This window comes from Trachymyrmex cornetzi, unplaced genomic scaffold (assembly GCF_001594075.2).
Source record: "Trachymyrmex cornetzi isolate Tcor2-1 unplaced genomic scaffold, Tcor1.1 scaffold646, whole genome shotgun sequence".
NCBI lineage: Eukaryota > Metazoa > Arthropoda > Insecta > Hymenoptera > Formicidae > Trachymyrmex > Trachymyrmex cornetzi.
The window spans coordinates 1,303,495-1,331,047 of NW_017299966.1; the positions used below are offsets into that span (position 1 = coordinate 1,303,495).

Genomic DNA, 27,553 nt, shown 5'->3' on the forward strand with positions numbered 1-27,553 from the left:
CTTAACTTTGAAGTTGCCAAAATGTTAGATAGCTCGATGATTAAACTTTGAACTACAGTTCCATTAAAGAGTTGACTCAAACGTTAATTAAACGTTCTGTTAGTTTGAAATTTAATTTAAACCGTCGACTCTTAAAGTGCTATTTATTTATTTATTTATTGTATAATTTCCGGGACAAGGCAAAGAAATCATAACGTTTTATATTAAAAAAAAATTAAATAAAAGCACAAATATTATAATTCTCAGATCATACACGAAAAAAATTTTTTATGCTTGATCGAAACCAAGAACTATATTGTTAAAGTATGTTATTTTTATCTTCGAACTCAATTTCGGAGTTGGTAAATAATCTTGTAATGCTGTGTCTTTTACATTATTCGGGATTTTAGTGGTGTTAGTAAAAATAAAAATGTCTATCAGACATAGCCAATTAATTACCATGCTGCATGGTAAAATTATCATGAACTAAGTCAGATTAAAAAAATATCATGTTGTATTGTAAAATGTATATACGATGTTTTACATACTTATCACTATTTAACACACATCTATTCCATTTAAAACAGTAAAGAATCACAAACTATTTAACATATTTTAAAATTATTAAAATTTTGCTAGGGTTGGGAAAGAGTTACTTTGTAAAAGTAACTAGTTACAGTTTCACCTTTTTTTGTTTAAAAGATTAACTAATTACCGTTATACAAATTATTCTAAAAAGTAATAGTTACAGTTACTCAAAAAGTAACGTTTCAATTACCTTTCAGTTATTGCTAAATTGTTATAACATTTTGATACTATTAGGATCAACAAAGAAAAAGATTAATTTACGTTTTTTACATGTTAGATAATTTTATTTAAAGGCTAGAAAGTATTAAGCCAGAAACACGTAGAAAAACATAAGATATGAAATATGAACAGTAAAAATGAATCGGCCAATTACAGTAGAAAATGTGACAATACCTTTACGTTTTTTCAGGAAATTTATCATTATTTTTAAGATAAATTTTCATCGTGCAGTTTTCATTAATTAGATACAAAATTTGTTGCAGTAACGCATCCAGATCTGCAGTCAGAGAAAGAATAAATTGTACGATAGATGGCTATGCGAATAATGAAAAGGCAAACGATAAGGACGAAAAAAAGAGGATCGAGTAAATGAAGCAGATGAAGATGTTACTCCGTAATTTTCTCCAATGTGATTTGTAAGCCTTTATTTTTTCAATATATTATTTAGCAGTTGAAGCAAGATAAGCGACAGAAAGTATATTCGATAATGTAAGGAAAGTCAGATAAAGACAGAGACAGATAACTTTCATGAAATATTTAACAGTTTGCAGAGAGCATAACGCTCAAGTTTATGAAAATGTTTTTCTTGAAGAGAAAATGCAAAGAATATAAAATGCAAACACTTAAAGGCACTTATAATGAAAAAGTACGTGTTACAACATTAAAAAGATACACACGGATAACGTATTTGTCTCTTTATCATCATGTTTCCAACGTGACATTTGATATGACTACCATTTAAGGAGAAGGCGATAGAACGACGATCTCATACGCAAGCATTAATAGTCTAATCCATTGTAAAAGCTCATCACAAATGAAATAATATGCATGGACAATTGTATATATATGTACACATATATACATACACACGTACGTATATGAAAATATTCTATACAGTTCCGATACATTGATTTATCAGCGAGCAATTTCTGTGTATCCTTCGCGACGGTTATCACCATCAAAACGAGAAAGAGAGAGCAAATTAAATGCAATAGATTGATTCAGAATTGGAGTAGTGATAGTAAAATGTAAAAGGAAGACAAAACATAAGCTACAAAATGATCGTAGAAAAACGAAATGCTCGCATAACGTAAACTAACTTCCCGATTAGTTTCATCCTTGTGTTTTATCTTCTCGACCGACGTGGATTCGCTTGAACCGCCAAATCTCTCGGTAATGCATCGTCGAGTACGAGCGGGATGGCAGAAACGATGGCACACAATCGTACAACGTACAACAAAACAACGGCAGGAAAACTGAATTTCACGTCGGTGACATTCCTTCCTTCTAACGTAGTCGCTGCCGCGTTTAATGCCGAGACGACTAATCCGTCCGCAGCTATGATGGGCGATCCTGCGATCGTCACTACCATCAAACCACACCATCGCGTCTACAACGCGACAGAGTATCTCATTGAGCAAGACGAGCTCGAGCACAGTAAGTAGCACAGTGTATCACGAAGAAAGCTATAAAGCTCTCGAGAAGGACGGCGAGATGGGTGGGTCGTTTCTTCATCCAAATCCGAATTTTAATTAATTATGAAAAGTTTAAAAGGTAAAATATTGAACGTATCTCAACTGCGTTTCGAAATTGACCGCTTTTTAAAATCACTTAAGAAATGTCCTTTAGTGGAGTTGGAAAAGTTTAGGAGAATATTTGTTTTCAAATAAATTTTCAGTCAATCTTATCACGACGAAAATTCAATGAAAAGTAACTGGGAACACGTTTAATCGTGAAGAAACGCGATAAAGACTAATAAAGAACATATATTGTACGCACATACACTACCACTCAAAAGTATTTACCCACCTTAATTTTTGTATGCATCTTTTTTATACACCTGAATTCCATTCTAATGCTACTTTATTTTTTTACTATATGTAGAATTTAAAGTTTTTAGCTATTAAACATTATTAAGCCTAATATCTAGAAGAGTAGAAAAGAAAATGGATCACTCTTCTTCATTTAATTAAGAAAGAGTAGATAAATACTTTTAAGCGATAGTGCGTAAACTTTGACAGAATAATCATAATATGAAGGGATCAACTAGTAAAGATTCAAGTTATTATCGTACTTTCGCTTCAAGAATTTTATGATTATTATATTTCAGGTATCCTTGCCAACTTTTCAGACATACAAACCGTTTTGCTTGCATGCATATCGACATTATTACCGCTGATCATCGCCTTGGGGATCGCCTTCGGCGTCAGGTATGCAAATTTTGCTTATTGCAAAAGGAATATGCCATCCGCAGTGCCGGCCGGTTGTATTATTTTTTACAGCAATAAATTTTTCTAATATGCGTATCAGGCACGTGTGGCGAAAATATCGGAATGACGGAGACAGCGAGAATGGTTTACCTTGGTATAAGAACGTTTGCAATCGCGATAATACAGTCGAATCGCATCAACATCATCCGCATTCCGGAAATGTTCCCGTAGAAGCTGCCACGAGAGTCCTCTCCGCACAAGACGTAAGTTAATGACTTTTTAATAACCTTGCAAACGCACACGAAAGATCGTACAAACGTGAGAAAGACCTTGCATGTACGAATAGAATATTACTACCAACGAAATTATTGAATCGGTCCTCCAGTCTTACAATCTGAAAGTCACACGCGACGTACTGAGAGAAAATTATTTGGTATAGTAATTGTATGGTAAAATAATTATGTCAGTTCTATTTTGACAGTTATTATGCTGCTATAATAACTATTGTATAATAATAATAATGATATTAATAGTTTTGCCAAAATATATCCTATTTAGGACCAAAAATGACTATATATTATAATTAAACGATATGAAACGACTGTTAAATCGATATGAATAAATCAAATTTTAAATAAGAAGAACTCTATATTAGATTGGGGTGGATCTTAGGACTTGAATACATATTTCTTGTGAATTTAATGAATTTATATATATTTTAATTCGCGCATCAAAATATTTTTCCGGATTTAAAACACATTCATGAGCAGAATCACAATAGCGATATCATTTATTAAATTATACAGTCAAATTAATAATTTTTTTATGTTAATAAGCATAAAACTTTTTTAACAAGAATATTAATTGTCACATGTTGATGAAATCTAAAAACTGTAATAATTTATTGCAAAAAATATTATAATTAAATTATGGTAATCCAAATCATTTTTTTTTCTCTCATTATTTACATTTCTCTACACTGTCAGTGTAGAATTTAATAGGTTGTCAAATATAAAGTCTCTTTCAACCATGAAATTACGAAGTAATTGTATCAAAAACGTGAACTACGCGATAATAAAGAAAACCTTATTTATTATTAGAACAATGATAAAACCGTGCGCAAGATTTCTTTGCTAATTGGGATAAGATTTTTTGTAAATGACAAAAAGAAAAGCGCGGGTAAGTTAAGAGGAAAAATGCTAGCTCGACGTGAATACGTTATGAACTTTAATGGAATCGATACTAGCCTGTTTGATCCTCGTATGCATGCTCGATTAGCTTACATAACACGATAACCACGCAAATACCGCCGGCCTTGGTTTAAATCTTGATGCTGTGCCGTAATAGGATATACGGCAAACATTTACGGAACTTGTGCCCCAGATTGCACAACGGGAACGTAAGGATGTTCTACACGGTTATATACTGTACGTACAATTGTCACGGTTGTTGCACGAGTCGAATCGTACAGCTCTCTCTACCGGGGTCCGATCGCACGTGCAGAGCAGACATTATAGCAACCGAGGAGCCAAAATCTATGGCTGCGGACGTACCGTTATAATGCTTTGCATTTAATAGCGATGCATCGCCGCACTGTTGCGCCCATTCGTCTCGCTTGACCCTTTCGCGTTGGCGGATTTCTTCCGGTTAAAACCTCCTCGTAAAAATATCATAACGTGTACACGCTCGTTTATATTGAATTCTTACATAATCTGTCCAATGCTCGATAACTTCGGTCGACCGAGATTTTGCTATATTTTATACGCCGCGTATTAATTGAGTTAGAACTCTAAAGAAAATGTTGGAACAAGAAGATATTATGTGAACAACTTTATTGACATTTTTATCAATTTAAATTGTCTATAAGAAATTTAAGATCAAAGTATCATATTTCGCATATCATTATCGAATAAGCGAAGGTCCTGAATCTAAAATTATCCTTGAAATTAAAATAACTGACTCTCCTTCGTGTTAATGTTCATTCACTATTTGTAACATTTGAATCATATTCTTTGACTATTTGGCAATTTTAATGGTGAAAGAATTAAATTTATTAATCTTATTCTATTATCAAGTTATTTGTTATTTTCCTCTTTAGAATGTCTCTTTGGAAATTTTAATTTTAATATAGTTGGTATAGTTAAAAATATCCTCTTGTTTATTAAAGACTTTAAACTTGATTTATAATCACCTGTTATATTATTTTAAACCTTAACAGAATTCTCATTATAGATGATTATTTTAGATTTTGTTGAATTGGAACAAACAAAGTATTTTCATGCTTATCAATCTACATACCGGATATAATTAAATCTTGAATAAACCTACTGTGACCCTGCAAGATAAAAATCCACAATCAAGAAGGAGAAAAATTGATTTAAATTGAAAATGTTAACAATAACTGGAGAATTTACGAAGTTTGATCAAGTTGTTTTATAAATATTCGAGATTCTCTCATTTTTTCAATCGTATAATTCCAATTTTAGTTTCTGTCGTATTTGCAATTGTTCTTCGTATAAGTCAATCGAATTATAACGGATTATTCATGTGTTCTGCACGTGGCTAATAAATTCGCGTTTACCGAGCCTACTTATTGTTAGAGGAATCCATTAACTTTACCTTACCAATTGACAACGCATGTGCTGTATATTGTTCGAGCTATGTGTTATAACGCTACGAGTGAGCGTGTAGCAACGCTTTTGTGTAGGAGTGCACAAGTTACAAACGCATAACGCACGCATAGGTATTGTACATATGTATATATGTATGTGTGTGTATATGTATCACACACACGTTATTGTTTACGTATGTGCGTATGACTCAGCCAAAAATACCGTACGTCTGCTTGGCTCGGAGAACTGTCGGATTGACCTGATTTTAATTTCGCGCATATGCCATCGCATCGTGATAACGGTGTTTAGCTGAATTTTTCGACGTTTCTATCGGCGCATGTTTGCAGTAAATTATTTTCGTTCTATTATCTCGTTTCGTCGAATCTGTCGGTGCACTGGTAGTGTGCAGATGCAAACGTTGGCACGCGCAAAAATCAAGAAAAATGCACTCCATTATCTCGACATATTAGGGTTATTATTGAATCCAATGATTACACTATTGAGAGTACCATTTTGCAACACGAGTGTAAATGATCATTTTCGACGTATTTCTGCGTGCTGCATACGAATCCGTTGGTAAAAGTTGGCTATCGCGTCACAATTTTGAGAAAAATGGTGTCAGAGACAAAAAACGATGATTTTAAGATGGTTTTTAAAACGTTGTAGAACTGCGGCAGCTAGTGTTTTTTTTTTGCTTAATTTTATTAATGCTAGATTAAACTATTAACATTTAGGTTTAAAGTGCATTTTGGTTCATTTCGATATGATTTTTTATTTTCCAGATATAGCAGTTTGAAAATATATATAGTTCTTTTCTCAGTATAGTATTCGACTAAAATAAATAAAAATATTTTAAAGAAAATTAATATTTTTTAACATTTTGAAATATTTATTCTAATAGAACACTGATTACGATTATTTGTAATATAGCATTTTTTTCGAATTATTCAATATCACAATTTCCCCTCACACTGACACAAATAACTCCATATTACAGGATAATTATGACAAAGGACATAGGTTAACAATTTTTTTCATATTTAATTAAAATTTATTATATTATCTGATTAAATTGCATACATAATTTAAAATATAAATTTTATAACATTTAAAAAAAAATCTTCAAATTATTTAAATAGTTACACAGTCATAAAATGTTTAAGCTCAACTTTGTATTTTTTTGTCATAATAACCCATAGTGACCCTACACTTAGTACGCTATTAACTTGAACAAGAACGCCATATGAGACATGTACGCCATATGAGAATACTGCATATAAATAATATTTTATATAAATATCTAGGACGTTACAACCAGCTCATATGCTCGTCTTTTTTACATTTATTTTATAATATAAAAAAATCTCTTATTTATTATAAACGTGATTATACACGTGAAAACAATATTGAGTTTTTGAAAAAAAAAGAAAAAGAATAGAAATGAAAAAAAAACGATAGTATATCAGTTTACATCAGTGTTTCTTCTTTCCAAATAATTAAGTTTCAAAATATCGTTAAGTGTTAATATTTTTAATTAAAAATGTTTATCATGTTCGCTATAAATATTAATTTAATTTTTCTCGTTAACCATCATAAATTCTATTAGTATAAACAAATATTGCATTTAACGTTAATTGAAAGTGTAGTCGCTTGTTTATTAAATAAAAACTGAAATAATTATAAAATAAACGAAAAGATTCTAGCAGAGTCAAAAATTAAAACGTTTCGAATCGAGCGAGAGAAATTTTTTGTTGCGAAAGGTTAACGGTGATGTTGCATAGTATATGTCGAATAATGGCGAAGAAAGTATCGCCCACTAATGAAATATATTATACGTCTTTCTTTACCAATGTTTGACTGCCCCCTCCGACCGTGGTCTGCGGAGCAAAAGGGCATATAATGCATAAACACAGACGTCGGTGAAAGTTGCATACGATGTTTGACTTCTGCAATTAAACCGGGCCAGCTTTCCATGCGTCGCGATTCGTTTCTTTTCGAGCGATTCGGTTTCATTAGTACCGCGGGTAATCCGCCTCTCTAATTTTGCCGCTCGTTGTCGCCGTCGCGTACTTTCTAATAAAATTGCGGTCAATCATTTCCAGTTTTCTGACGCAGCATGGCTGCACGCAGCAGTGGGCGAAATATCATGTAGAATTATTTCACTTTCGCGACAGTTTGGCGATATTTCGAACACTCACAACAATTAATTATACATAAGATTTTAATTCAATTACAGACATTTTTTAGAAGCATTATTAATAGATTAAATTATGTCTTTCTCATTAATACAAAATAATCTTCGACTGACTACAAATAACGTATCGTATCATCTTGAACGAACATCCTTGATACTAGAATCTAAATAAATATTATGTCTATGAAAGTGAAAGAATTCGAATAAAAACGCAAATGTGTTCGCGGTGTTAACAGTTTTTTTTTTCTTAGAAGAGAACATTTATCGCGGGAATCAAGATCGAAGCAGAGCAAAGCCAGTATCCGAGCAGCGTCAATTTTCATTGATCATATGTGACCCTACAGAATTAAATGTACTTGAGAACGACCAGAAGCGAAGCTGCGCAGCAAATGAACGATTCAAAATAATTCAGGACAAACAGTCCTCCGGCAAAAGTAGAAAAGTAAATTTCACTGAATACACGTATTCAGAAAATACGCGACAAAGAAGTACGTTTATTCAATGTCTATTCACATTACACTAAATTTATTTTTCTTTATTTAAAAGAAGGGAAAAAGAGAATAGTTTGTACTATTTTAGAAGAAAGGTTTTTCTTAGAAGTATATCCAATTTCTTCAAACTGCGATTTTATCGAGGAATTAAAATTAGTTGTAAACTTGACGAACATACATATACATATACATGTGTGCGTGTGTGTGTGTGTGTGTATCAATATTTATTCACATTTACATATTATCACAGACCGACGATTTTTATTTTTCTTAGCTCACCTTCTTATCATTTTTCGCTATCATTGAAATTCATCGATTGCATATGCATATTACATATTTTATCGTCCCCTTATCGTCTTTACTTCAAAAGTAATACAACTCAAAAAATTAAGTTTCCCAGAAAAGAGGAAAATTATTGACTAATCAAATAATATCGGTAAAAGAATAATATTTTTAACGTAATTACACAAATATCATTTTTATCATTTTTATTTCCCAACTTTTAAAAAACTGCCCATTTTTAGTTGGGACAATTTTTATAAAATTAAGTTAGAATTTAGTTGATTTTTTATAATTGATAGAGTAATGTTTACTGAACTCATTCATAGTAATAAAAAAATTGTTTTTTAATTGTGTTTTGAAATAAGAGAACAATATAATGTTTCGTATTATTATACACAATTTGTTACTTTGCACGATCATCAACGGGAGGACAAAAAATAGGAATGTTAATATTTTTCAAATGTTTCTAATAAAATACATAAAATAGAAAAAGAGAAAGAATCGAAAATTTTGGTATCTTATGTAATATGCAAAAGAAATACGATTTGTAATATATGTGGATTAATTCCCTATATAAATGCACCTTTCACTTCAGTAACATGCATCAGGAGCAAGTATTTCAACAATAAATACGAAGAAAGCTACATTTTTCATATATATTCGTATCTTTATATTTTATATCTTGAATTATATAGAACAGAATTATGTTAAAAAAAAGATAATATTCACACATCCTAAAATTAGATTCTGGTCCACGTATATTTTTAGAAAAACTGAAAAAAAAAGAAACTCCGAAAGGGAATGCACTTCTCACTTGTCCGAACTGTGAAACGAAAAACGAAGGAGTTATCACGACGATCGGCCCCCAATGTCGCACCCGCGACTATTTTCCGGTAATAGAACAAGCGCGGTGCTTGTCTATGTCGGCCGCTAGTTGCTCGCGTAGTACTTGGTGGTGGGGGGTACCGCGCGCCTTCTTAAAGCCTTGCGGTTTTTTCAAAAACAGCGCGCTACCCCCACCACGCTTGTTCTAGCCCCCCACTAACCGCTAACGCACCGCGTTGCATGCGTATGCTGCGGGACTTGTTCCACGTCATCCCTCTCCTCCCTCCGCACCCCCTCTAAATAACACTTTCCCGCCCTACTCCTCTCTCCTTAGAGCCGTTGCTCTTTCGTATCCATCGCGCTGTGCCTCTCGCTACACTCAAACATATGTATGTTGCTGCATTCGCCTCTGCACGTCTCTCGCCCTCCTTAGCTATATTGTAGCGCCTACATTTTACGCCACACACATATATATATATATATATATATCTCATCCATTTTTCGCCTCCTCGCTTTCCTCGATCGCAAATGCACTTTTTTCGCAACAAAGATTTTCAACGACTCGATTTAAGATTCACAGTCGAAAAATTATTATAATTAAATACAATTTCTCTTCTTTTTCTTTCATTTTATTTTAAGTTGAAAAAAACTATTTGGAACGTTCAAGTAAAATTACATTCACTTACCTATACATGAGCGATTAATTTATGCTGAAGTATTCGAAATTGCCGGTATTATTATTAATACAGGTCTGTTTTCTTATTACTGCACTCTCTGAACTGGTGCACACGGTGCAATAAGTTGAAGTGATACAAACGTATATTTATTTCACTTTAATCTATTGCATCGTGTGCACCAGTTCAGAGAGTGCAGCAATAAAAACAGACCTTATATTTTGGATGTGCTTTTCGTTTCTTTATTCATTTTTTCATTTTACTTGCTTTATTCCACGATACGAACGCACGCTTGTTTCATTTGACGATCAAGGGAAGAGTAGCTATTGCTAAAAGAAAAGGCCTTTTGTTCCGTGCGTTCTGAATACGGGCTTTGGATTTCAATAATTGCTATGTACTACATGTGCAACGCCAGTGGACATAGCGATAGCGTCAGAGTGCCGAGAAAGTGTGTCATTGTTTACGCATAGTCGGTTTACTCTGCGACTCGTGCCGATATTTAGCTTCCACTCGTCGGTTCGTTTAGTTCCATTGCGATATTTTGAGATATGCGTTAAGGAGAGACGCGATAAAGTGTTAGATTATGAAAAATGATTCATTCTAACTGAACATCGCAGACGTTTTATCTTTTCCTTCTCCGCACTAAAGATCTTTTTTTTCTTGGAAAATTCAAATTGTTTTATTCCAGAATTTCTAAACTTTTCATTTTCATCGAAAAATACCTGTAAATATGATCCAATATTATGCGAAATATCCCTTACAGCAATCGAATATTCCAAGGTAATAATTAACTACATTTGGAATATTAAAAATACTGTTTTTCAGTGCTTTTAATACCCAGAATAAGTAATTAATTACTATCTTTCAGTATTAAGTAGAATAGTATCGAATTTCTGTAAGAGATACACTTAGTGATAAAAAATACGATACTCTTTTTATATACTTGCTATGTACGAAGCAATTTATGCAATTTTCTCATAACGAGCTTAACACTTAAAATTTGATATTTATAGAACATACGTATATACTGTTATCATTAATATATAACTATTACAATTAAATAGTATTATTAATAATAATATAATTGTAAACCATATATTTAAATATATATTTTTGTTAATATAATATGATTAAACAACATTACTGTTATTAATAATTTATACTATTACTACTTAACACTAATTAACATTATATAATACTATAAAATAGTATTTAATACAGTATCGCTACATAAAAATAACGTTAATATTTTTTCTAAGAAATTAAATAAAAAAATGTATTGCCTAATTTAACGCGAAAATGGCGGATTCGAGCGCCACACCTTGACATCAAAAGTGATTTCGAATGCAAACAGGCATTCGCACTCGGGAGTGATTAAACTCATTCTTAGACGTGATTAAACTCGTTGCATGTGGCCATTTATTTTTACCCAAAGCAGACACCACGAAATTTCTTAGTCGTGGCACCGAGTCGGATTGCCGATAACCCGAATGACTTGAAAAGAGAAGAAAAGTAATGTACGTGTTGCATACTTTCCTTATGAGTCACACTATTTATCCATACAGGCTTCAATGGTCGATCGCATCTTGCAAGGACAAAACTCCGTTTCGTGCACGGGCTATATGCATATTGAACGTCGTTTTTGCCGAGCGTGCATATATATGTACATATATCTACATGCACGGGCGCAGCGTGAGAGAAAGCGATCTGTGCTTCGAAAGATTATTCGCTCGGTTTCGAAGACCTTAGCTTGCTCCGGAACTCCGATGAGAACTATTCCCCCCCCTCCCTTTGCCCCTGCTCCACAACTCCCTCTTCCGTTCTTCTCCCCGTCGCGCTCGCCGTGCGATTGCAGCGTCCGGTGCAAAAATAAAAATCGGAATAGGAGCGAGGGGGGAAATGCAAGCCGATCGAGCGCGAGGAGGTAAGTTAGGTCACTGGGCGCATTAATGCGCCGGCTAACCTTACTTTCGCATTGCTAGATTCAATTCATGCCAAGGCTGACCGGGTGCGTTGCCCTCGATCGCCCCTATGCCGCCGCCGTCGTCGCCGTAGTTGCTGCTGCTGCTGATCCCTTCCCTCCCCCTCACTCTTCGGCAACCGACCGACCGGCCGACCGACCGGCCGGCGGCACGGCGCTCACTGCTCAGACACTGCTAGACACTCACTCGCCACCTCGTAGAGACGCCGGCTCTATACGCTCGGAGTCTGGCCGATACGACACGCGTCATTCCCTGCAAAAAATAGAATGAACCGCGTGGTTAGTAGCTATTTAAGGGATGTTTAGAATGTTATATTTCTAACCTTTTCAAGCGATTAATTTTCAATTACAATTTTTTTTATATCGCGCTTTTACCGAATTATTTTATTTATTTTGATTTTTTTCTAGCCTAATTTTGACAACAGAGTCGGCCGATTTAAAGATACAATTTACAAGACCTATTTAATAAATTGCTCGGATATGGGATAATTTATTTTCGATGTAGATTCATCTTGCTGAAGAAGATCAAAATCCGTGAAGAATCTCTTCTCCTGTGTCCTCTCCTTGTAACATAGACTAACGTTGAAAAAAAAGACTATATATGAAATATATTGTAATTCCAATGGATTTATCAAGCAAATTATTCATTGCTCGTCGTGGTTGCCTATCAATGACGATCGAGTAAAATGCTACGCGGTCGAACATTATACGGAATTCAATCGATTCCTCGGTCATATTACAGGAGAATTCTTTGATTATATCGTCGCGTATCGTGTATCATTTTCTCAATAAAGCTTGTCACAGTCATTCATTGAGTTATATATTGATCCCGGCTACTCTTCAATGCATTCAATATGTACATATGTACGTCAAGTTTGAAATAAATCTCCGATCAATTAATAGCCGCGATAGCCACGTATATATCTCCCGGCATCAGATTTCTCTCGTATTTATTTCTATCTCTCCTGTTTATTTTCTATATTTATTTATCAGGAAGGCGGGGGTACTGTGTGTCTCATACTAAAAATAGGATGTAATAAAATTGCGTGAAAGTATTGTGGATATATTGTCAAGATTAGTAAAATAATCGTATTAGATAAAATATTATAAAATTTGTACAAATAATAAAATCTCTAGCATATTTATTTTAATAAAATAATTTGACTGTTCGTTTTTTATAATTACACTACCCAACAAAATTTTTTTTGCAATACGAACATGAATAGTCATTTCCGATATATGTTTTCCTGCTGAGTACGAATCTGTAAGCCAAATTTGGCTATTACGTCACGATTTTGAAAAAATGACGTTAAAGAGTTAAAAATGATTTTGAATATTTTTATGACGTTGTAGCATCGGTAAATTTCATTAATATCACGCGAGAGTATTAACTTTTAGCTTTAAAACCATTTTGTTTCTTTAAAATCAATATAAAATTAACAAAATGGCAAATGCAATAGATATGTCAGGAAGATTATAATCTTCGATACATAATTCAAGATCATAATCTTCCTTCCATATCGCATTTTGTTAATTTTATGTTAATTTTTTGTGTAATATAATCCGAATTATATTATATAAGTACAAAAGTACTTACTTTTCATATAATAATATTAAGATGGAACAAAATGCCTATACTACCTATATTATATGAGACAAGAGTTATTTTTAAATATTATATTTTGCAAACAAAAAAAATCATATGAAACAAAATACATTTTAAAGCTAAAAGTTGATATTTTCGAATGGCATAAAAAAATTAGAAAAATTTTTGATGCTAGTATTACAATACCAATGTGAAAACCTTCAAAACTATCATTTTTTCCCTTTTTACTCAAAATTGTGATATGATAGCCAAATATGGCCAACAGATTCGTATTCAGCAGGCAAAAATATATCGAAATAATTAACATTCGTTTTGAAAATTGATGTTGGATAGTATTATTAAAGTTCAAAATATTAAATATTCAATAATCATCGTTAAACGTTGACAAGACATAACATTTAAATATTTTAGAATATAATGAGTTATAAAATTAAAATACAACACAAGCTTTCATATAAAATTAAATTAAATTAAATTCATTTATATTAATATTCTCTTGAAGAATAATATATATTTTAATTTATTTGACATATTAATGCATGAAAAACAAAACGATAGAACATCTCTTTATCAGCGCAGGTCTTCATCCAAATAATTCTTCATCAACATACTTTTGATAGCAAAACAAATATATGCTCTCTCTCTCTCTCTCTCTCTCTCACGCCATATATCTGACTGAAATCTTTCTTCACTATCATCATCGTAGTCATCGTCGTCGTCGTCATCACCTCGTTGATCGACTCGCGATTACAACGTAGCCTCGCGCGCGAAATTCACTCGGCTCGCGCGATTCCCGAGACTTTTATCCGAGCCGACGACGGCGATCGCGCCCGTAGCCGTACATTTGTCCATCGGTGTGCATCGCTTTGACCACCCGTTTATTCGGCCGCACGTCCATGCAGCATGCACCCGTCTTTTTGACCATGCGCGCGGGCCTGCTCGGACCGGACCCGCTCTCACCGCGTTGTATCGTGTCCGCGGGGTGGCTGACCTAACCAAAAGGGTCGTTGCACCCGGTGCGCCTGGGTCCGCTTTCACCCCACCACGTCTTCCTCTCTTTCTCTATACTTCTTCTAGCAGCTTCGGCGCACGCAGCCGAACCTATCCTCCCGTCAACGTCTTGCTTCCACCATCGCGGTGTGTGACGGCCGCCGCTCTTCCTCCTTTCTCTCCATCTCTCTTCTCTTCTCTTCTTTTTCGTTCCCGTTTTCTTATTATTATTCTCTTTCTTCCATTCTCTCTGCCCACCCTCCTTCCGCACCCTGGTCCTCTTCGCTCTTATCCTACGTATTGTCCATTTCGCTCAAACCCCGGCTGTGTAGCCAGGTCCAAAAGAAATTATAGTTATTTGCCACTGACCCTTTCGGATAGTCGATTATTTCGCAGCAGTCGCCCATTCCATCATCCTTCCCCCTCACTCGCTTTCTCTCCCCTCCTATTCTTCTTGAACGTTCTTCCTTCTTTCCTACATATTTTATTGTGATTAAATTATTTTAACTGAATGTAGACAATCATTAATCGTTAAAAGGTATTATAGATAAATATTGATTTATACACTGTTTCACAGTTATTCAACAGAATAATAGTTTTAATAGAAATATTTTAATTTCTCCTATCAAAAAAATTCAGAAACGTGTAATTAACAAAAAGTATATACTCTCCCTCCTCTCCATTTACTTCCTTCTTTTTCCCTCTTGCTCATCCGGTTTTATCTTTTACTACACCTTTCCTTCCTTTTTATCAATAATTATGGAATTTCTTCAACACAACACCGACAGATCCACGAGGGAGAGCACCATGAGAGCCATTGTTCCCCCCTTGGAATCTTCTTTTTTGAAAATATTTTGTAGTAAAACGTTACATATATTTTTAATATTTCTAAAATGCTTAATCACAATTTTGATGTTCCAAAAATATATTTTAATTTAAGAGAAACTCCTAGGTTCTTACAGTTTAAGACTTACTGCTCTCTTGTAAATATACCTACCGCGTTATGCAGCGTTATATGCGAAAGTCATTAATTGCAAAACACTATTTAAAATATTACTGTTTCTGCTAACAAGTATCGTTTCTGCTGAATAAAGTTTCTCCAGTTCTTTGACATTTGAAAATCTGGTTAAGAGATTGTATGAATGAAGAGAGACATTGAAAAAAAAAGAAAACCAAAGAAAGTATTTTAAAGTCAGCTTTAAATTTCTTACGTTATTTTAAATTGACCTTTTACATACTTTAAATTGTCTTAATTACTTTTATGAACCTTAACTTCATTTAAAGTGAACTTTCCCCAGGGATAATTAGAAACGTAATTAGATGCATATACGAGAGAAATACTTTTCGAATTAGATTTATATTCACACATGGTGCAACTTAATATTAAAAAAGTAAGATACGGTTTAATTTAATTAGGTGGTTATGTATTATAGTATGTAGATACGTACCAATACGTACGCTGTATCTGAAATAAAATTATCGTTATTGATGTAATTGCAACAATCAGATTTTTCTGAGCTATACGTTGAGAAAAATCAAAATGCTACCGATACTGCATCATAACGCAAATTTAGGTTTTTAGCACGGAACAACAAAGAGCAGTTATCGAATGACGTCGGTGTAAAATGATAAGGCTCGTTGTTTGCTATACGTTCGCGAGGCGTACCAGACTATGATAGAGATTAGCTTATCTCGACTACGAACCACAAGGAGGTCTCTGTTCATTTGCCAGCACTATGTCAATATTATTTCGCTGACCGCCATCATATGCGAGCGCGAACTTCCAAAACTATAGCTTTATATTCGCAACTCTCTCTCTCTCTCTCTCTCTCTCTCATATTTCTAGCAAAAAGAGATCACAAGAGTTAAAAATTGATTTTCTAAACTTAACAATTAATATTATATGTATAGGAAGAAAGGAAAATTTTATAATTCACTTTGGAGTAAATGACATTGTTTCGTATTACTTTTCTTTAAGAGAAATAGAATAGACGTTTAGATAATATTTTTAGCCAAAAGATTATTAAAACTAATTGTAAAATTTAAATTATTATACGGGAATTTTTTTTGTTGATTTTACGTTTATTTTTGTTTTTATTTTTGAGAAGCATTTTATTCTCAATTTTATTGTTAATAAATTTGCAAGCGAAATTCGTGCATTTTTTCCTCTACTACTAGACGAATATTTAGCTCGATTTTTACAAATGCCCAAATTTCAAACCAGCGCATATTTGTTTACTATAAAAATAGAAAGATGAAATTTAAAGCCGTTGTATGTACCGTTCGCCGAAGTTGTTACTACTTTCTCTCTTTCTCTCTCTCTCTGTCTTTCTGACACGACTTTTATCATAAAGGTCGAACAAATTCGTGTTGCCAAATCGTACCTTCTACGGCTATCTTTTCTGAAACTGCCTCCGACCATAAATGTTGCATGAGCATCCAAAGTGATTGACATTAATATGTAAGCGTTACAAAAGAAAAACACACGGACGTGTTTATTTCAAGATGTAATAAACGCTATCAACTTTAATAATTCATTTTATTTGATATTTTCTTCTATTTGTAATATTTTTTATGACTCTTTCCCAATAAATGAAAAATATGACATGAAAAAAAGTAAAGTACAAAAAATTGAAATTCAAAAACACGCACACAAGTTATTTTAAATAATACATTTATCTCAGAAGAGAAAGAAAAATCTACTTTTCATATTTGCTTCGTACATCATAAATTATCTCACTTTACAATGTTTTAGTTTTTATCATTTACAGTTGTTAATGTAAAGGAATGTAGTATTTGCAGTTTTTTCATGTTAATTGTCTCTTTTTTTCTCTATCTTTCTCCTCTCTTTCTCTCCCTCACTTCTATCAAGAAAAATCTATTTTTAGTTTAATATGTACTTCTTTAATTGCATTATGCTTTTATTTAATTGGACGATAGTAATTTAGTCTATACGATTTTAATTAGCTTAATCCCTATGATGCTACGAAATCAAATTTTAATATATACTTTAGATGATGAAATAATTCAAGGCCTTTTATTCAGTTCATGGCTATCTATTTATTCGTATAGCCGAGGTCTCTGTTATGGTATAGACAGACTAGACCATTTTGACCGTCTGGGACCTCTAACGGTATCGTTAAAAGATGCGTCACGAATGGAATATCAATGCTACTTTTTGGATACTTCAACTAACGTACATTCCATCTACTATACTATTTCGCTCCAATCATACCTATCCTTTTCTCTCCTCGCCATCGTTTCTTTAATACGTTTTTTTTTTTTAATATAAAGAGGTAAACAAATTTCAAAATTGTAAGTGATAATCGGAATTTAAAAAAAGATATTACATTGTTTATCTATTTTTTAATAATATTAAACAAGAATTTCTAGGACCGTAAATGTGAAAACACAACAAGAAGGAAAAAAAAGCTTTTAATGGTCAACCTGGATCCTATGTGAATTTATATACTATTTATGTAGTCATTTGAATTGCGCGCCGAATTGATTTTTTTGGTCTTGAAACGCAAATCAAATTGAATTACAGTAATAACATCACAAATTAAATTGCCTAGCAATTTAATAATTTGATGCTCATAGGTTTCTTATAAAAATCTTAATAATGCTGAATAATATATCAAAATTATTTACATGCAGTGCAAAGACCATATTTTACTGTTATTGTATAGTTTTAAGTAAATATCTTTCAAAAAGGTAATAATATCCATAAAGAAGAATCTAGAATCATAGGGTTCATAATCAGAGTTTGGAAGTCAGTTTGAAAATTGGCTCTGATGAGCTTCAAATAAAGAGAAACTAGAAACTTGATGTGCAATTAAAAATTCCCTAAAACTTCGAGTTTTATAATAAATTTTGTTTTAAATTCCGTCCGCCATATTAAATCTGTTATTTTTTATTTTTGATCTCGGATTCAAATAAAGCATTATCAAATTATCCCATAGGCTAAATTTTATAAAAATTGAGCGACCAGCTTATAAAAGTGACCCAAAAAAGAGTCGTTGTCGGTGCACAAAGAGTAAAACTTTTAAATCAATATGTAATAATCAGTTAAAATATTCGATGTAAGTTAATTATTCATATATTCAAGAAAGAGACAATTAAGACATTGTACATATAGTCGCTATAAAATGAAAATTATATTTAACTACGGAACATCATATATGTATTTGGCTGTCATTGTCTACAGAACATTCGTCTATAAACGTCCTCCATTCGACGTGACCGTCTGCAACCTCTAACGGTGTTAACAAAAAAAACCAGACGACAAACCATCAGGCGAATGTCCTTGAGTGTTTAGTACTTGAATGTCCGCTAGAAGCGGTGGTATGATCACGACCTAACACGAACTCATATTGTCTACATATAATCTATGCGATAATCCCACGCAAACACGCGCGTGCAGAGTTACATCTATAACTATATGTGATTGTCATATCTGCCAATTTTCTGTAACCTGTTGGTTATATTTCGGAACAATTAGTCTTCATTACAAAGACACGAATCAGAAATTTAATTAGTTTCGTAGTCAAGTTTAGTACTTGATTGATTAAATTAACTTTGACTAATGTTAAGTACTTATTTATCAAATGCTGTCTATTTTTGGTTATATTCCGTAATGAATTACAATTACATTACTATAATTATGTTCTCAAACGTTTTTCATTTTTTATTTTTATAAATTACGATGTCAATTCGCGCGCGTATTAATTGTGCAATTTTTTCGAAGAAATAAAATATGTAAAAACTATTGATCGACATGTCCTTGCAATAATACCTAGTAGGTAATAATCGGCTGATCGATTTACGGCAAAGGTGAAAGGCCACGTATATGGAACACAGCAGATGGCCAAAACTCATCTAGGCGATGCCATCTTTTTCGCAACACGTGCCGATGGTCTACAAATATATGTAAAAACGATTGATGTAGCAATCTTTAATAACTAGATGACTTTTTCCATAACTTTTTGAAACCTTTTAAAATTTTCTACACAATATGCTAAAGTGATATTCTAGGAAATAAGTTGGGATCGGTCAAGGAAGCAAAAAAAAGGCTTCCTAATTTTCTTCGATAATAAATTTCTCGAGCTTAAAATTGAAAAACAGTGATTTTACATCAAATTTTTTACAAGAAAAATAAAAATCCGTTTTGTATGCACTTCGAATAAAATTTTCATATAGCTTACGTATAGAGATGACAGCTCAACTTGGGACAGATGATTACATAATTTATAAACGTATCATAGCGTAGATACATAAATGTGTTATAGTTAGATTTCATTGAGTCAACTTATAGAGGACAAGCGTTCGCCGTCAATAAAAAAGCGCGAGACGCTCGTACATATATTGTTCGCTCCGTGTTTCGGCGCGTATTTTCGGCTGCCATCCGCGAGTACCGAGTCAGGGCCTCGCAATGATACCTGCTCGCTTTGGCTAACGTGACGACCGGTGTGTGTAGCGATCTAACAGAAAAGGAATGGAGAGACGCGCGTAAGAGCAATGCCCCTTGGGTCAGGTTCAGTACCCTTTGGCACTGGCACAAGGCACTCGGAGAACGACGTAACCGGCGTGCATCTGCGCACGTATAGGTGTACGCGTACACGCAAACACCTACTTGCATGCGAAATAGCCTTTTCGCGACGTGATAGATAAAAAACTGAACGAGACGTTCCCTTCTTCTCTCCGCTCTCCCCCCCTCCTTCTCGCTCGTCCTCTTCTTGCGCGCGTTTCGTAAATTAGGACAGCCCTGCGCGCATCTACTGTAACTAAATCTCCCGTATCCTGCGCGAAACATTCTCGAACATCACCGAAAAATTATGCCCGTCTTGCGAATGTCACATCTCGAGATGTTCCACCAAATCGAGAGATTCTATGACGATGCCAAATACAAATAATATTATATATAAAAAAATAAGGCTCCCAAGAAATAAATCGTAATAAATCGTAAATTAAAAGGCAAGCCCATGCGAACCGATACTAGGTGATCGTGTGTAAAAAATATATTAATAAAATAAAGATACAATTTTTTTAGACGTTTATTAATGTAACGACTTTCTTTTATAGAAAGGAAAAAAGAAAAATTTATTAACGGAATTATATTCGAACAAATGGTTGTGCGTCGCTAAAGATTTAATTTTCTTTAATCCTCTGAAGTTGCTGGTAGATCTGTTAGACCAACTCAATTATAAATCTCTTTGTTAAAAATATCAAATAATTCAAATTTCTTCATGTTATGTCTACAAATTGTTCTTACTAAGATTATACTTAATATTCATTCGGTTTTATTTAAATTAATCATTTTAATTTTTTAAAATTAAGTAATTAGCATAAATACTTTTTTAATTAACATAAATTAAATGAGTCTTACAGACTAAGCGTCTATATAATTGTTAAAGTTATAGATTTTGGCTTCGTAGGATTAAATTCTTTGTAAATTTTAATAATAATTGACAAAGAGCAAAATGTTCTCTTTTGCTGTTTCTTACGCTCTTACGATCGAATTTTACACTCATCAAGATTTCGCTCCGCACGCAGAAGTGACGAATGAAACGTTCGGAATTTCCGTCCTCGTAGGTTTCCTGCACGTGCTTCATCGTACGAATGTATTTCTATGCAATTTCAGTTGGTGAATGGCCTAGACGTACCTCGATACATTTGCGAGACGGAGGTTATGGACGCAAATGTTACCTCGGCGTCAGCCGTGATGGAATATACCATCACTTCCGGTAATCATACCAGCAAGAACGCAAACGGGAACATCATCACCCTTACGCTCAAGAACAATCATCTTATCGTAGAAACAGAGGAACGTGCGGTACGTATGTTATCGTTGAAAATTTTCGTCGCATATTATCGCTGTAACGCGATAGGATTTTTCACTGTGTCGCAAAAGGTGTAATGTAAAAATTTGAAAGAAGGTAAAACGAAGCGAAAAAAAAATTAGAAATAAATGAGAAAAGCGAGTAAGACGCGAAATAAAAAATATTTGCAAAATTACAAAAATTAATTAAATTATATTGCGTTTACTCTCATTTTTTTTCCATCAAAGCGAGATTGTCTTTGTAATAAAATTATTTTTAGAACATAAAAAAGATAAAAACTAAGACTTTAGAACCTTACTGTATATTTTTGAATGTCGTATTAGCGATATCTAATAAAAAAGCGATATCAGTAAAATGTTACGCTGGACACACTGATGAAACGTATGCATCTAATGATGTATCTCGACAAATTTAGCTCGATATTTAATCTTTAAGTAACACCCCAAACAAATTTTATCTTTATAGTTATAGTTTTTAACAGTATGTATAGAGTTAAATTTACATGAATTTTTTGAGATAAGGAAATATAAGAATAATTAACTGTGAGACTCTAGGCAGTTTTTTTTATTCCTTTTTTTCAGAACGAGGTTTTTGAAACAACTATCCGTAGAATGCTATAGCCACCTCTCTATTAAAAATCAATGTGCCACAAATTAAAAATAAAAAAATACTGCTACAATGAAATAACACTTACACGAATTTTCTTCTTTTTTTCCACGTTTATTCTAAACAACGAGGCAAATGAAACGCTGTAGCGAAACTGCGGTCGACGGAATCGTAATAATCAGGTCATACTGACTCGTTCTGGCTATAAGGAGTAGATTCGTAATTATCGAACTTGGCCGACCCTGGTAAGGTCGGAGGTTACCACAGAGCAATTTCGCCCCCACCTATCGTCCTACTTACGGCCTCGTCTTATTCGCGGAGGCTCGTTCGAGACGAAGATTCTCGAAATTCGTCCGTCGAGCCACTCGCCTCTGCCGACACCTACGTTTCCTCTTCCTCTCTGACCACAGCGCATTCCCTCCCCCTTTCTTCCTCTCTTCCTCTTTCTATCGTCTGTCTCGCACGCTTCCTCATTTTCCATCCTGATCTCTCTGAATGTTCTACACTCGCTCTGCTTCTCTATCCATTCTTCTCGTACGTACGTACCTAAAATGCTCCAACTTTCGAACAAGGAAAAGGCGTGGAATTGATTCGTATAAGGACTGGTATTAAAAAAGAAAAAAAAGAAAAAATAGAAGAAAATGAACTGAGTATGTACGAATTCCCGTGAATTGGAACGTTTGGTCAGAATAATAAATTTTGAATTTAATCGAATATCCTGCCTTAGAAATTTGCTTTGTACTCTATATTATGTTTTTTTTTCAAAAATTTTGAAAATCACTCGGGTCATTTTGATGAAAGCTTAGATGAAAGTTTTAAAATAACCCGAGTGGTTTTTTCGAAATTTTTGAAAAAAAAAATTTTTCCTTTAATTAGAACATATAATCATATGAAGTTTTATGAAGGAATTATCTCTTTTATAATATATATATATATATATATATATATAAACTCTTTTAAAGTACTTAATATCTAGTCTGTATTTAAGACGATCTTAAGTACAGACTTAAGACGCCATAAACCAATCAGAAGATGGTATTTATAATCCAGTTTTATTTTAGGACTGTCTTAAGTAAAGTCTTAAGAAGCTAATACGGTTATTGTGTACAGATTGTATTTAAAACGATATTGAATACAAGATCCGATTATGAATATCGGCCTTTATTCTTTATTTAATTTTGAGATTTTAGCAGAAGCTTATTGAGATTTGATACTTGAAAAATTACTTAAAATAAATACAGCATTAAAATTATTTTAATTCGACATTGTGGTGCTAAAATATTACACAAACGTTGAGACGGGTCATAAAGACCCGAATATTTTTTTATCTCTCGTAATGTCAGGTATAGTTTTAGAAAGCTAATAATTTTTATAAATTAATAGTCTATTATATATAGCTAGTATGATAAAATAAACCACTATAAGTATATTTCAGCTATTGGGGAGTTAATTAAAATCTAGCAAGTATGTTGCAAGATATAGATGTTTAAAAACGTCTTGGTTCATTATGATTCAGCTTTAATGATGCCAGGTTAAAATTATATTTATTAAATAATTTGAAAATTCAAACGTAAATAAATTATTAAAATTGATATAATACATTAGATTAATTACTTGTTAAAATAAAAGAAATGTGAACTTTACACAGTTTCAATATTTTATAATAATTTTTAACAAAGGTATGTGTAGAAAATGTTACATTTCATATTTAATTTATGTAATATATTTTATTACATTTGCTTCCAGGTAACGACGGAGGATAATAAATCCACGTCAAGATATAAGGACAACGGGTGTTCATTCGTAGTGGAAATACAGCCAGATTATAACAAGGAAGAAACGGAGGGTAACAAAGGGTCGTCCGATGATGTGACCACTGCTGTCACCGATCAACAGGCTCTAGTGCATAGAGAAGAAATACCAGACGATAGATTCTCAGGTGAATCACTCAGTCTCGTGTATATAACACCTTGTTTTTGCGATTTATCTTCTACTTTGTCACATTTCTCACACAGGTTTCGAAAATACACGACTATTTGGAAGCACCAATACCGGTCTGTCACAATCAGACCTTTCAGTATCCAGTCAAGGTTCGGCCAATCCGAGCTACCGCTACGGCAATCAGGTCGAATACGATTCCGGCCACCTTGGTTATCCTATGTACGGTGGTAATTACGAGTCTGATGTACTGTCGCGGAGACTGGAGGGACGATCGAAATGGGTGGAATTCGATAAATCACCGGATATAGAAAAAATACTGTTAGACGATTCTAGAAATTTTACCAGTGAGGAGGAGGAGGAAGAAGATAAAAGTGTAAGTAAATAGAGAGATAAGTCGATTCATCTGAACTCCTTTTTGTGTGTATATTCGTTTCACTAATTTCATTTTATTAATTTTGATATAAAATAAAAGAAGAACAAACCGCTCGACGGCTAATAAAGTTATTCTTTTATATAGATTGTGGATTATATATTTCATCATGATTTTTTTTCTATTAAAACAAAAGTATAAAATATTCATAAACTATTATTTTTTAATAAATGCGTCTTAATATTTTTATACATAAAATTATGAGGTAAATCAATTGATAATTATTTTGCCCCAGATAACACACACATATATATATATATATATATATATATATAATATTATATATGCACACACATGATATCCTTAATTTACCCCGGCAAGTATCTCAAAAAATATGGAAAATACAGAAAAATGTTTCAGATAAAAGTGGAACATTTTCGAGGGATGCATATTTTATCATGTTATTTTTTTCTAAGTACTAAAAACATATAAAGGTCACCTCCATTTAAAAAAAATGGAATTATGTAATTTCTTTACATAATATGTGATTCCTCCAATTATTCTTCATATAAATGTAATAAAGTTGTTTTAATAGTAGTAAAGAAAACACACACACACATGATTGCTTATTTTAAAAATAATCCATTTTGCCTTCATATTTTTTTAAAGCAATCGTGTGTGAGTGAGTGAGTGAGTGTGTGTGTGTGTGTGTGTGTGTGTGTGTGTAATAATAGCAAAAGGTTTTCATAATAAAGAAAGGGTTTGTTTCTTTTCAGCCACAATTCTTCGGAAAATCAAAAAATATGTCATCTCTACAAGACATTAAGGCCGCGACAACGCGAGAAGACTCGTTGGAGATCAACAGTTTCCCAGATGCCGTGCAATCGAATCCGAATCTTCAAGTGAACGGCACAACGCCCAATAAGCTCGAAATTATGGAACAGAAAGCTCTGAGCAACGACTTTGCTAGCAAGACAGAGAACAACAAACCCGTAATAACCGGTGTGCTGCTGAAGGACGACGTTCAGGAGGATGCGTTCCAGGAGCAGCAACGTAAATTGGGTAATGGCACGCTGACTCCAGAACACAAGGGGGACAAGACGACGGCACGCAAGCCGGAAGGTAGCGTCTTCGTGCCGAGTCACAAACGAGCGGGCAGCATCCCGCCGCGACTGATCGAGGAGACACTCGAAATGGATCGTAAGAAGTCACTGGACATCTACAACAAGTACAGCCAAATCAAAACGAGTACCAGGGGTATGCTGCCAAGCTTGAGTCCGAAGTTCGAGCTGCTGCAGAATGAGGTGAGTCCGATCGAGGAGAAAGAGAGTTAATGCGGCACCAGGAAGAATCTCCTATCCGGTTCCCCTCAGCATCATCGTCGTCAGTTTTCCGACCGTGTCGTCGGCAACGCAACGTCCTCTGGATAAATTGCAACGAAAGATACTGTAGTCAGGGATTATTGAAAAAAATGCAGCGAACACGGTTAATGGTATACTAATGGCGTAGGAATATAATTATATGTTACTTGGTTAATGATATACTAATGGTGTAAGAATATAATTATGTTAATTGGTTAACAAAAAAACGTATAACGGATAGTTGGTATTGTAATAGTCAGTTACGATTATCTATTTCAGCAGATGGCAACGATTTCTCAGATTCGAAATGAGTACCTTTGCAAGTAGCTACACAAATTCTATGTGAACGAGGATGTAACGTGAGACGCGTTAATGTTTAATGCAAGCAATTTAATCAAAAAAGGAAAGATGCGGTCACTGTAAGGATATTCCATATACGATCGCGATTAAAATATTTTTCTTTCATGTATACCTATAACGAGAAATAACATGACATACATCGGCAGCTGAATTTCTAATTATAATTTAGTAAATCGCTTATTTCGTCTTATATATACGATAACTTAAAATACGGAAAAATTTTGTCTTTAATACGGACCATGCTATTTAATTCAAGCCGAATAAAGAACTTTTGACAACTGAAACAAACGAGCGATAATTAATGTTAAGTGTAACGTACGCTGATCATGAGCTAATAAAAAAAAGCATTGCAAATAGGAAACTTTTTTTTCATCATGATTTCACGTAGATGTAACAATTCATCACCCAACTTGTGATAGTGACATAGTCATATATTTCGTGAAATTAACATTTATGATATTCAGAAAATATACATACATGACACTCGACTTTGAAGAACATGTAGTTGCATTTTAACTTTCTTTCACGAAATGCGTTAATATTTTTCACTCTTAAAATAAATCGCTTATAAATCAACATTATAAATCAAATAATTAAATATTATAAAATATTATAAAATATTTGTTAATATTTTTTAAAATACTTACAATTGTTTGATGATTCTAATAAGAAAAATTTGTGAATAATAGATAAATCAGTTCCTTAAAAATCATGTAGTTTCAATGCCGTAAAAACGCTAATAAATCAAATAAAATTTATTTCACGTAGACACGTAGTTAAAATTCGCACATGGGGTCACAGTTTGTAGTTGCTATGGGTTCATTAACATTCTCAATCTAGAATAAGTCACTCGCTGTCATAACGATATTACACATTGTAGCAATCGTAAATTCTCTAGAATATGCGACATTAAATTTCTAAACATTCATATTTAATAAACAAGTCAGTGTATACACCTACACATCGAATGTATATATACATATATAACAAGGTTCACGCGTAATATAAAACAGCACACACACGTTACGTTGGATACGTGTACATTCAAGCGCGCACACGATATGTTAAAGATTTTTTATTAGCTTCATAGACATTTCAGGATGTCGAATCGACGCTTAAAACCTAACGATCACGTGGATTCTAGTGCCAAAATAGTTTAAGACGGATCGACTCGATCTACTGTGTCGACGAACGTTTATCTATGTATAACTAATTGACTGGGAAGCATTACGTTATTGATATTTCAGATTTTATATGATTACGTTGAATGTTATGAATATAAACGTTATCGAATGTTGGCTTTGCGATGTTTTGCCGTGAGTTTTCACGAGTGTGAAATTGAATGTCCTTAATCTGTATTATACCCAGAAAATACTCCCCTGAAGTATCTTCCCAATTTTCGCAAATACTATTCCTATACTACCG

The 27,553-nt window shown here is 33.5% G+C and overlaps 1 protein-coding gene across 1 annotated transcript in view; it reads left to right on the top strand.

Moving 5' to 3' along the window:
* Positions 1-26,602, top strand: part of LOC108767090 (uncharacterized) — a 30,456-nt gene extending 3,854 nt beyond the window's left edge. The window contains exons 2-8 of the mRNA XM_018516782.1: positions 1,050-2,223; positions 2,897-2,996; positions 3,097-3,259; positions 21,292-21,483; positions 23,843-24,035; positions 24,112-24,410; positions 25,184-26,602. Coding sequence (XP_018372284.1) covers positions 1,986-2,223; positions 2,897-2,996; positions 3,097-3,259; positions 21,292-21,483; positions 23,843-24,035; positions 24,112-24,410; positions 25,184-25,741 — 1,743 coding nt within the window. The 5' untranslated portion in view covers positions 1,050-1,985 and the 3' untranslated portion in view covers positions 25,742-26,602. The remainder of the gene's footprint in view (positions 1-1,049; positions 2,224-2,896; positions 2,997-3,096; positions 3,260-21,291; positions 21,484-23,842; positions 24,036-24,111; positions 24,411-25,183) is intronic.
* Positions 26,603-27,553: the final 951 nt, after the last annotated feature.